General features: G+C 37.0%; 1 protein-coding gene across 3 annotated transcripts in view; it reads left to right on the top strand.

Moving 5' to 3' along the window:
- Atrx (ATRX chromatin remodeler) overlaps positions 1-12898 on the top strand; it is a 157812-nt gene extending 144914 nt beyond the window's left edge. For all 3 annotated transcript variants that reach the window (XM_055592594.1, XM_055592586.1, XM_055592578.1), the window contains 5 exons: positions 6117-6266; positions 7206-7331; positions 8265-8360; positions 8818-8946; positions 9829-12898. In XM_055592594.1, the coding sequence (XP_055448569.1) occupies positions 6117-6266; positions 7206-7331; positions 8265-8360; positions 8818-8946; positions 9829-10107 (780 nt within the window). In that variant the 3' untranslated portion in view covers positions 10108-12898. The remainder of the gene's footprint in view (positions 1-6116; positions 6267-7205; positions 7332-8264; positions 8361-8817; positions 8947-9828) is intronic.
- Positions 12899-13193: the final 295 nt, after the last annotated feature.

The following is a 13193-nucleotide window of genomic DNA, read 5'->3' as shown; positions in this document are numbered from 1 at the left end:
TTATATAACAGCTACACTACAAAATGAACGTTTTAATTTTATAATGTCCAGTTGTCTCTACAGGTCTTATAACTATTTTGTTAATATCAAGGTTCACTAAAGTTTACATATTACATTTGGTTATTGAGACTTTTGCTATACCTTTCTTTTAAAAACTCTTTTTATGCCAGGAGGCACATCCCAGGTTGCATGCGTGTGTGTGCGTTCGTGGTGCCCAGTTGGTGGTTCTTGGCCTAGGAGGAGAGAGGCTGTGAGCTGGGTGTGCCTTTGCCCAGTCTGGTCCATCCTTTGACCCATGTTGGCCCGCATTGACGGCCCGGGGGCAGCTGGTGGCCATCCTTCCCTAACCCTCCCCTCTCCCACTGCCAGGGCCAGCGCTGTCGCCCACGGCCCCACTGCCTGCTGGTGGCCCTCTTTCCCGACCAGCTTTTTCCCCCTGCACAGGGGCATAAAGCTTCTCCTTGGGGGTGGGCGGCTTCCCTGCACTTCCACTGCTTCTCCAGCTTTTATGAAGCCTGAGCCGGTTTCCTGAGGTTGGTAAGAGGGGCCGTGTCCTGTCCTCGTATCCTGTGTTCGCCCGACCCTATCCCAGTACCTAGCTTATCATATTCCTGTGCTTAGGTTTAAAATCTTTATTATGTGCAGTCTTTTCTGTCCGTTTTGTGTTTATTTAGTGGTGGTGGTGGGGTTTCTGTCTGTCTGTGTCTGTGTGTGTTAAGTTGTTCTTGCTCTCACATTTTCCATATACTGGAACTCAGACATTAAAAGGTTGAGTATATTTGTGGCAGGTACTCTTTTTTGTTGTTGTTGTTTTTGTTTGTTCGTTTGTTTTTCCTTCAAGACAGGCTTTCTCTGTAAAATCTTAGTTGTCCTGGACTCGCTTTGTAGATCAGGCTGGCCTTGATCTCACAGAGATCCACTTGTCTATGTCTCCCTGAGTGGTGGGATTATAGGCTCCTGGCTGTGGCAGACACCCTCTTTTCCCTCTTTTTTTATTATTATCATTTATTACAATTTATTCAATTTGTATCCCTGCTGTAGCCCCCTCCCTCCTCTCCTCCCAATCCCACCCTCCCTCTCTTTTATTTCCCTATGCCCCTCCCCTAGTCCACTGATACGGGAGGTCTTCCTCCCCTTCTATTTGACCCTAGCCTATCAGGTCTCATCAAGACTGGTTGCATTGTCTTCCTCTGTGGCCTGGCAAGACTGGACCCCCCCCCCCCACACACACACACACACACACGGGAGGTGATCAGAGAGCCAGCCACTGAATTCATGCCAGAGAAAGTCTCTGCTCCCCTTACTAGGGACCCCACTTGGATACTGAGTCTATGTGCTATATCTGAGCCAGGGTTTTAGGTCCTCGCCATGTGTTTTCCTTGGTTGGGGTATCATTCTCTTCAGGGCCCCTAGGGCTCAGTTTTTATGGCTCTTTTGGTCTCCTTTTGGAGTTCCTGTCCCCTCCAGGTCTTTCTGTCTCCCACTTCTTTTATAAGATTCCCTGTACTCTCCCCAAAGTTTGGCTGTGAGTCTCAGCCTCTGTTTCAATACCTCAATCAGTAGAGTCTTTTCAGAAGCCCTCTGTGGTAGGCTCCTGTCCTGTTCCCTGTCTTCTCCTGCTTCTGATGTCTGTTGCATTTGTCCTTCTGAATGAGGATTGAGTATTTTCCCTTGGAACTTCCTTGTTATTTAGCTTCTTTGGGAGTATAGATTTTAGTATGTTTACCCTATATTATGTGTCTAATATGCACTTATGAGTGAGTTTATACCATGTGTGTCTTTCTGTTTCCAGGTTACCTCACTCAGGATGATCTGTTCTAGTTCCCACCATTTGCCTGCAAATTTCATGATTTCCTTGTTTTTCTAATTCTCTTTAGCAAAGGTTATGTGCTCCAAACACAAAAGTCTAAAATGATGTTCATTCAGTAAGCTTTCTTGTTATTTACTGCACATGCTACAATTTTTCTCTCACTCCAGTCTGGGGGAAGAAATGGGCTTCAAATGTGAGAATAAAAGCTTTTGGATCATGCTTATTAAATTTCTTCATTAAAATGCTAGACTTCTTCAAGTAAAGGACTTGAAGGGCTTTTTTAATAACGTTTTGAGTGGGTCATATGGCAGTTAAGTTTTCTCTGACCTTTTATTTGCAGGTATTATAAAACTCAAATTCAAAGTGATGGTAAGCAAAATATTTTTGAAATATGGCAAACCTCCTATTCTGCCCCCAGGAAAAGCCTTGATTATTTTTTAACAATTTTATTTTCAAGGTTAGATTTCAGAATTAATTAGATGGGAATTTTTGTCAACTTGCCAAATATTTTAAAGTTCTAAATAAATGAATTTAAACTTTTAATTTATCATTAATTTTGTTTTATTAATTGAACTAGTCAATTTTAAAGCTTAAACTAATTTAGGTGGTTAGCTGAAATACAGACCATGCTTTTTTCAGTTTGTAGGCATAACTTATCTAAGCAAAAATAAAGTTTAAACAAAGAAAAGTAAAGGTACACATTTGGATGTAATTTAAACCTCATTTTGATGACTGTTGGCTTAGTGATTATAGATTCTGTTCCAGTATTGTTTTCAATAATAGTGTTACTATAGCAACAAACATAAATTCTGCTTTAAAGGGGGAAAATAAACCTTTCCACTGATTGTATCTCATATGAGATGAAAACTTTAACTTTCATAGTTTATTCTGGATTTGCAAGACTGTGTTTCCTGAAGAACTAGTCTGAGGATCCTGTTACAACTACTTTTTGGCCCTCTTAATCACATTATTCATTTCTCATATTGATTGAATACCACAATTAATTTAAAAGCCAAAGATGTGGGAACGGTATCTGCTTTCCTGCCTCTGAACTATATACTATTTTCTATTTTTTTTAAGACAAAGACTTAGTTTGTGTGTATTATGTTTTTTATTCTTAAAACCCAAGAAAGAGCATGTTGGGGTTATATGCAGGATTTTTTGCGAGTGCTCATCTGACCAGAGGTCAGCACTTTCCATCTTGATTTTTTTTGAGAAGGGGTCTTGCCACACCTGGTGTTAAGCTAACTGGCTCGTGATCCCTAGAGTCCCTCCTTTTTCTCTATCCTCGGGCCTGGATTTACAGACATACATGGCCATGCCTAGCTTTTTCCCCCCTTTCCTTTCTCCAAGACTTTTATTTTCTTTTCCTCTTTTTCAAAATGCTTCTGCTTTTTATTTATTCTTCTCTAATATGTTACATCCCAACTGCAGTTTCCCCTCCCCTCTGCTCCCAGCCTCTCTCCCACACAGATCTACCTCCCCTCAGAAATGAGCAGTCCTCTCAGGGACATCAGCCAAATACCTCGATTTTTATGTATGTACCGCACATCCAAACTCAGGCCCTTGTGCTTGCAAAGCAAGCATTTTACCAACTGAGCCATCCCCCTAGGGTATTAAAATGACGATTATCATAATACACAAATTTGTCAAAGGGCTTGAGAATTGTCAGTACAACCAGTATGTAAGGAAATTATTAAAGTATACTGCTAATTCATTTCATTTTAGGTGTCATAATAACACAAGAAAACAATTTTAATTCCTTTCTTATGTGAAGGGAATAGTTGATGAAGCTCTTTCTGTATAATACAGTGTTTCTCAATCTTCCCAATGCTGTGACCCTTTAAACATAGTTCCTCATGTTGTGGTGACCCCCAACCATAAAATTTTATTGCTACTTTATAACTGTAATTTTGCTACTATTATGAATCATAGTGTAAATATTTTTGGAGATAGAGTTTTACCAAAGGGTCACAACTCACAGGTTACTATGTTATACAGTGACATAATGTAAGCTCTGTTCACTCATCAAAAAAAGGTATTTTTGTTTGTTTGCTTGCTTGCTTGCTGTAAAGTGATGTCTATGCAAAGATAGCAAGGTTTTAACTAAGAATAATCCATTCCCATTTATACATGTATAAGTATATGAAGAAATACATAACATGCTATTGGTTGCTGTCCCCAGGTTATGTAGTTAGATACTAGTATTACGTTCATTAATTTATTTGAAAAGAGAGACATTCAAATTCATTAAAAACAATATAAAGAGTTTCTGGTTTGCTTTTCAGTTTTGTCTTGATGGAATGAGGAAGGTACTATGTTAGCAAGGCTCCAGAATTTATTAATGGTAGAAATCAAAGTAATGTGAACTTTTCCTGTGACTTACTGGTATTTCAGTTGGCTGTGAATCAAAAGGAACATTATTGCCTGGGCAAAGGTTGAATTGTCAGCCTTACCTGACCTTAATTAGGTGATCATGTTTCATTTTGATAGAATAAATCTTGAATCTGGAATGAAAATGATCAAGTAGTCCATGTCAGCTTTAGTATGAGCAAGAACTAGTCTTTTACAAGTTATTGCTTTGGCTTTTACATTTTCTTTCATTAAATTAACTAATACTGAGGCTGGAGAGATGGCCCAACAGTTGAGAGCACTGGCTGTTCTTGTAAGGGACTTGAGTTTGATTCCAAGCACCCAGTTTCATAGTCGCTTACAACCACGTATAATTCTATGTAATCCATGCTCTCCCTGGGCTTTGTAGGTTCTAGCTATATACATGGTGCACACAGATGAACACAAGCGAAACACCCATATACATAAAGTCAAAATAAATAAATCACAAAAAAATAACATACACTAGTTAAAGAAAAGTTACAAGTGTTAAAAGTAAAGAAAGATGAAAGACCTTATGACTGTCCAAAATCTTTCAAGGGATCTAGGAAATGGAGGAGCCATGCCTCATGAAAATAAGCATTCTCTGCAATATGATATAATAATAATCACTGGCTAAATGTTGGGAAATTCAGTCGCTTGTCTCGGCTAGTCCCTTGTATAATTGGAAAAGTTAACTTCCTGGTCCTCAATTTCTCCTCATTTCAAGTCAGCAAGTTTGGGTTTTGAAATTATAGGATGTTAAGAACTAACCTGATAAAACTCGCTGATATCTCAGGCACTTGTATGGTGTATGTACACATGTATTTCTGGAAAGGCTTCTCCTTCACAGTAAACAGTTAATGTCTGAATTGGCTTGTAATTGAGAAATGAACATTATATTCAATTGACATGGTGTTTTTTTTTTTAAATCAGATGTTCCTGTGTATTCTGCTATTCTTGTAGCATCTTGTTATACCTGTGAACAAGTAGTATTTCATCCATATTTAACTTCTGTTCAAAGCAGAGTTATCAGTGGGATAGCCCCAGAGCCAGTGATGTAGAGTTGTCTTGGTTCCTGGAGCTTTGTTAGAGAAAGAACTGATAGTAATTTTGGTGACAGTTATCACTTATTACCAGGCAGAAGTAAACTAGGTACTATTTTAACCTTTGAGCTGTGTAACTTATATGATGTATAAGAGAACAACTATTCTAGTACTATTTCATATGTTCACCCATGAAAATATTAGAGGCTGGATGTAGTGATTTGAGGCCTATAATCCCAGCATCGAAGAGGCTGAGGCAGGAGGATCATGAGTTTGAGGCCATAGCAAAAATCTGGCTCAAGAAAACAATCTTGAGTATGGTGGTTCATGACAGTCCCAACAATTATGAACTCAAAGCCAGTCTGGGTTGTATGAGACCCTGTTTCACGAAAACAAACAAAAATACATAAATTAAGTAATACGTGTTAACTGGTTTCTTTCCTTTTTTTACATTTTCTTTTATTAAACTAGATTTAGTGTGCTTGGGGTAGTCATGGAGTCTTGTTATCTTTGGATATAGGTACATCTCTGCCTGCTAGTCCTAGTAACTGCTCTAGAGGTTGAGCAAGTGATGATAAACTTGTCTAGTGAGATACCGTCCAGTAACTAAGATTTAGATGAACTATTTTTACGTTAGGCAGTACGTTTCATAGCATCTCTGTGTTCTACCAGGAAATTTTCTTGAAATGCTTTGTGTGGTCTTTTAAAAGCTTGCTCATTTCAGCAAAGGCAGTAGCATATACTGCATTTCAAGAGGAGTTACAAAGTCCTAGTTATAGCTATGTCTTTTAAAAGTCAGTTCTATTTCCTTTTTGAAAGGAATTAACTTTTTCAAGTGAAGATATGATCCAGATAGGGAAAATAATTATGATCTCACCCCTCCAAAACAGGATACCATACTTGCAGAACTTCTTCAGATACATAAAGAGCACATTGTAGGATATCATGAACATGATTCTCTTTTGGACCACAAAGAAGAAGAAGAGCTGACTGAAGAAGAAAGAAAAGCAGCATGGGCTGAATATGAAGCAGAAAAGAAGGTATTTCATTCAGAATGTTGTGTGGGGGGAGATGTTTAGGGAAAGGAAGGGAATGTATAGGAATGACTATGATTTTTGTCCATTGTCTACATATAGGAGGATGTCACAGTGAACTTTCTTATTTTATATCATAAAGATATACTACCAACAAAAACTACTTTTGGAACTAGGTATAGAGTCTGTAGTCCAAGCTACTTGAAAGGCTGAGACAGGAAGGTTATTTGAGGTCAACATTTGGAGTGTGGTCTGGTTTATAAACTACAAACAAGCAAAATAAAGGGTATTTTTTGGTCTCTGTCTTTATGTCCGTCATTAGAGCAATGAAGAAGTTGAGGGGTCATATCTGAAGGAAGACATATTATTGCAGTTGGTCCTCGGGTATAGGCTACCAGTTAGGAATCTCAATTTAAGGGGTTTGGCTGCACTCAGTTGTCAGGTAGGGAAAAGAAAGCAGTTTATACCTCAAAAAATTATTCCATTTCTGTTTAGCCCTTGCTGAATTAAGAGCTGCACATTTAATGTCAATCTCCACCAAGAATTTTATTTAAAATAATTTGTATCTGATTTAAACAGTAGCCCACTTGAGCAGAAATGTGCCTGAGCATGGAAACCTTATCCTAATACCTGAATCCTTTTCAAATGCCTAACTCATTGTACCAGACTGCTTTAGTGTTAATATGATGTTAGGAGTCTCGTCAGAATTCACTGAGTTCCCTCAGTGTGTGGGAATTACCAGGAAAAAAAAAATACACCTTTAGGGGTTAACCTTTCTATGTAATAAGATCTTGGTTTTGGGTAAAAAGGGTGTTTTGTTTGTGTGTGGAAGAGTGTTAATAATTTCCTGGATCTGAGAAAGCAGATTCCTTACTAAACCAGTAGGTGATGTAGAATTTCAAGTTTTTAGTCACAATGTGAAAAGTGCAATTTTTTTTTTTTAAGGGCCTGACCATGCGTTTCAACATACCGACTGGGACCAATTTACCCCCTGTCACTTTCAGCTCTCAAACTCCTTATATCCCTTTCAATTTGGGAGCTCTGTCAGCAATGAGTAATCAACAGCTGGAGGTGAGTTGTAAAGGACAAAGGTAGTTTAACTGAATTAAAGGCGATTCCAACTGCCTTGTTGCAGGTTCCCTATGTAGGAATATCACATTCTCTAAAAGATTACCCTGAATAGACCAAGAAACCTTTCTTTTATTTGTTGACCTTTTTTGCCAACCTAATATAGTAAAATGGAGTTTGTAAAGAGCAAAAAGAAATCAGTCTTTGATTTAATGCAGTTTGAATTATTTTAATTAAGGAATAATAAGGTAGCTGAATGGCTAGGTAAATAGCACTTTGATCACTTATAAAATACCTGGAAAAACAAAGCACTTGCTTAATGTTTGAAAGCAGGTTAAATGCATCCATGAGCTTACATGCAATGAAAAGGTGCCATTAGATGGACACTACTGTCCATCATTATGAAGTGTGTGATTTAAAACTAGAGTAAACTATGAATTAAATAGGAAATATATTACTAGTTTAATAAATTTTACATTTTAATTTATTTTTATTTTTGTGCACTGTTGTTTTGCGTACATGTATGTTTGTGTGAAAGCATCAGATCCCCTGGAACTGGAATTACAGACGGTTGTGAGCTGCCATGTTGGTGCTGGGAACTGAACCTGTGTCTTCTGGAAGAGCAGTCAGGGCTCTTAGCCACTGAGCCAACTCTCCAGCCTGTAGTTTAACAATTTAATTGAATCTATGGCTTCATTTTTAAAATTTGCTCATGGGTTCATTTAAGTTAATTGATTCAATAAACCCCCAAATCATATTTTCCTAAAATGTCTTTTGCACACTGAGTTTTACTTGTAGGTACTGAATTTTGCTATTCTCTCCAACTGTTTAGGTTTTAAGTCAAGTGCTATATAAATTGGCGAGAGGAATGATCTGTACACTTTAAAGCTATGCTGTCTTTCTGCCCTATATAGCTTATTTCTTCTATCCTTCTAGGATCTTATTAATCAAGGAAGAGAAAAGGTTGTAGAAGCAACAAACAGTGTGACGGCAGTGAGGATTCAGCCTCTTGAAGATATCATTTCAACTGTAGTAAGCAGAGCGATAGTTATCTTACTTCAGCTTCCTATTTATGTGCACCTCACATCGTTTGTTTTAACTTTTGTTCATTTCTCTACTTTCTGTGGGAAAAATAATGTCATCCTTATACTTTGATTCAAAATAGTAAAGTTCCAGGAAGCTGGTTAACAGTTTCAAACTGTAATTGATACGTTTTTCCTAGATGTTGACATAAAGGAGAAATGGGTAAAATATAAGAATTGAGATATCAAGCATAGAAATGTATGCATTGTTTTTATGTATAAACACATTTTAATGGAGCAGTTACACAAGTTAAATCCAAATAGTTCTTACTCCAGGGGAAGTCAACTCATATACATTAGACAGCTTAGTACCCTGCTCTCCTCACATGGGAACATATTTAGGTACTTTAATAATGTCCCTTTAATTGTACAGTTATAAGGAGTAAATAGAAATGTCTTTCTTTTAGTGGAAAGAAAACATGAATCTCTCTGAGGCCCAAGTACAAGCATTAGCATTAAGTAGACAAGCCAGCCAGGAGCTTGACGTGAAACGAAGAGAAGCAATCTACAACGACGTACTGACAAAACAACAGATGGTAAGAACTCTGTCTCTAGGCTCGGCTAGATTTTCTTCAGTTTGTAATTAGTTGGTATGAATGTAATGGCCATATAGAATGAATGGCCATTGATTGTTTTCTCAAGACTAGTAGAGTTGAGAGATATTTGGCTAAAAGAGTGATGCCACAGTGGGTTCTTCCAGTTTTTTTTTTTTTTTTATAATTTTGTTTTTATCTATTTTGGACATTTAGAACTGTCTCAACACTTTTGCTTCTGTCACTTTCTATTATCTTCTAAAAGTAGGCATTTTAGTGTATTCATTTGGAGATGGTAGTGTCCTGAATGATGTGAAGCACCTACTAAGTTGCCTGAATCTTCTGAAAGCTACCATATTCTGTGATCCTTGATTATCGTTCCCAGCAGAGTCTTGACACTGGGGAATTGATTTCTGTGGCATGATTTTACTTTGAAAGCACTGTGGAAATGCGTGGTTTTAAATTTATCTTAGGGAATTTAAGGCTTTTATTCCTACTGAAAATGCTTTTCCTTTTGGTGTTTGCCACTAAAATGTTTATTTGTCATCATGTGAAATATTCAAGAGAATGGCAAAGAAAGGAGAGTTGACAAAAAGTGCTGTAACTAATACTTGAGACTAATAGTACAGGACAAGTTACTATGGCAACTAACCTTTATGCTGCCTGCAATACAATAGTCAAGTCATTAAGAAAAGTTAGTACTAAATGGTGTTACTAACTGGTTTCTACAGTAATGGTCCTGCGAATGCCATCAAATTAGTAATGGTGATTTTTCTTTTGGTATGGTACTCCCTTAACAAATTGATTTCAACTCAAAACTTGATACTTGCCTCTTTGAGGCGGGACATATACTTGTATATATACAGCTCCCTTTTCTCTCTTCAGCTAATCAGCTGTGTTCAGCGAATACTTATGAACAGAAGGCTCCAGCAGCAGTACAATCAGCAGCAACAGCAACAAATGACTTACCAGCAAGCAACACTGAGTCACCTAATGATGCCAAAGCCTCCAAATTTAATCATGACTCCTCCTAACTACCAGCAGATTGATATGAGAGGAATGTATCAGTCGGTGGCTGGTGGTTTGCAGCCACCACCCTTACAGCGTGCACCACCCCCAATGAGAAGCAAAAATCCAGGACCTTCCCAAGGGAAATCAATGTGATTTTGCACTAAAAGTTTAAAGGATTATTAAAATCATAAAAAGATCTTTTATTTTTTTAGGAATCAATGACTTAACAGAACTCAACTGTATAAATAGTTTGGACCCCTGAAATGCCAATCTTACATATTAGTTTTAAATTTTTTTAAATAGGGCATACCATTTCTCTCTGACGTTTGTCAGTGATGTTGCCTACAGTCTTCTTACACACATTGAGTACAGAAGATATTTCCAATTGTTTTCAGTGAAAACAAATCCTTCCATAACAGAAACAGCTCCACAGATTTCCTCTCTAAATTTTTATGCCTGCTTTTAGCAACCATAAAATTGTCATAAAATTAATGAATTTAGAAATTAATAAAGATTTATATATTCGCTCTTTACATATAAAAACACACAGCTGAGTTCTTAGAGTTGATTCCTCTAGTTACAAAATACTTTTGTACTTAATCCATTTCTTGATTAGAGTGGTTGAAATGGTTTTAATATTCTTTTGACTGAAGTCTGAAACTGGGCTCCTCCTATATTGTCTCTGTGATTAAAAGGTAGATCTAAGGATTATCTTAGACACAGAAGTGTGCAATATTCTTAAATACTACTACTCTAAAGTTGGAGGAGCCTTGCCGTTATCTTAGCATTGTATAAACAGCCTTAAGTACAGTCTAAGATGAGAAAATTCCTTTTTCTTATTTAGTCTTTCTGCCATTTTTAATTTTCAGTTGTATGTGCTGAAGTAATTACCGGTAAGATTTCAGGGTTGTGGATTATCCTCTGCACATGAGTTTCCTGTCTCCTGGCACTAATGGAAATACATCCATCAGCCATGGTGCCAGTGCTGGTGCTTCATCCTGTTGCTGGCAGTGGGATGCAAACTAAGAAAATCAAGTTAGAGCACTTGAAGAGGTTAGTGCCGAAGTTGTGGTTTCAAGCTCACACCCTGTTTTGTAAACATCAGCAAAATGGCAGAACCTTTGCTGACTTTTAAGTTCACATGAGGAATGTGCTTTAACAGTCCCCAGTACTGTCAGTATTGTGAAATAATTCCTCTTAAAGATAAGGATCACTGGCTTCTATGCTCTTCTTTTTACTCATCACCGTGTTTCTTTTTTCAAGTTCCTTTACATTTTAATAAATCATTTTCAATGTTGATTTTTCTCCCCAGTTGTGATTTCTGGGTTGATGATGATGATCTTCTCCTCCTCTTCTTCTCCTTCTTCTTCTTGCATAATGTTAATTCACCTAATACTCCATTGTATTTTTATTTTTAGATCCAGGTTTGTGTAAAAAAAAAAAAAAAAACAACTTATAATTATGTTCAGTTTGATTGCTTAAGTGTCAATAGCCCAATTGTGTTTGAGTATGGGAGTCGACCCATCATGGCAATACCATTTTTGAGATGGTGTAAAACAAGTAGTAGAAACAGCTAAAGAAAAGCTGGGTGGAGTATTTGTTCTAGGCATCACTGGAGTTGATTGAATTGAACATATGCTAAAACTGGTTTTAGTTGTTTGGATAATAAAAGATTTCCACTTTTATCTTGTAAGAACCAGTGGTTAAAATATCCATACTCACTGGGTTTATGATGGAGATTATATTAGGTTTGGTGGCTCCACCTTCCCATGATAAAACACACTAATGAACTCCATGCCTTTGGATATTGTGCCAGCCATATAATCAACTTTCTTTAATTAGGGAGCAGGTGTGTGTTTACTTTGGAAGAAATGAAAGAAGCAAGATTTGTGAGATAAATATTTGAAAGCAGTATGCTCTGGCCAACTGTTATCAGAATACTTTAAAACTGATTTACTAGGCCTGGGAATTTTCAACATGGTCTAATTATTTACTCAAAGACATAGGATGTGAAAATTTTAGGCAACCTTCTAGTCCGTTTTCACAATGGATGAAGCTATAACTTGAAGAGTAGTAATTAGAAGGACTAATTGGAAACAGGGCGTTTGAAATAAATCTTGGACCACTTTGCATACACTCTTCTCACTTGACATTTTAGCAACATGATATATGTACTTTGAGTATAACATCAAGTTTTAACAAATATTTAAAGACAAAAAAACCATATAAGATACTAAAAAGCTCATTTTTATATTTGTTTTAGATGTTTTAAATAGTTGCAATGGCTTAAAAATGACAACTTAAAATGTTGCTTGTAATACAGTTTTGCCTGCTAAATTCTCCACATTTTGTAACCTGTTTTATTTCTTTGGGTGTAAAGCGTTTGGCCTAGAATCGTGATATTGTACATGTCTGTCCCAGTTGTATAGTAACGTTTCAGTCCATCATCCAGCTTTGGCTGCTGAAGTCATCCAGCTGTGAAGACTTGCCGTTGTTTCTGTTAGACTGCTTCTCAGTTCTGTATTGAGTATCTTAAGTACTGTAGAAAAGACGTCACTTCTTCCTTTAAGGCTGTTTTGTAATATATATATAAGGACTGGAATTGTGTTTTTAAAGAAAAGCGTTCAAGTATGACAATATACTATCTGTGTTTTCACCATTCAAAGTGCTGTTTAGTAGTTGAAACTTAAACTATTTAATGTCATTTAATAAAGTGACCAAAATGTGTTGTGCTCTTTATTGCATTTTCACAGCTTTGAAAAATCTGTGCACATACTGTTTCATAGAAAATGTATAGCTTTTGATGTCCTGTTTAATGGTGGTTCTTTTGCACATTTAGTTGTTTACTATTTGGGAGGTCAAGAAGTTTGGTTTTTGAATCTGTTATATACTAAATTCTGTAAAAGGAGATCTCTAACCTCAAAAAGAATTTACATACCAGGAAGCCTTGTGTGTGTTGTTTCAGTTTTGGTTGTCTTTGTGTAAATCCATCACCATTCTCTGCTTCCCCACAGCTGTGCCACTCATTTAAGTCAAACAGGGCTACTTCCTACCCTTGTTGTGGGTGATCACTGCCCAAGAAGCCCTAGCAGATACGTAGAAATCATAGCACCTTCTTCAAAGAAGTCAGTTTTCAGACTTCCTGATCATTGCCCCCCCCCCCCCCCTTTTTTTTTTTTTTTGCATAAACTCACTTTCTTGACAAAACTTGAAAAGCAATTAATTACTTGTCCTAGTAA

This window comes from Psammomys obesus, unplaced genomic scaffold, assembly GCF_907164565.1.
Source record: "Psammomys obesus unplaced genomic scaffold, mPsaObe1.curated_primary_1811, whole genome shotgun sequence".
NCBI classification, from domain to species: domain Eukaryota; kingdom Metazoa; phylum Chordata; class Mammalia; order Rodentia; family Muridae; genus Psammomys; species Psammomys obesus.
This window is presented reverse-complemented; position numbering and strand designations above follow the sequence as displayed.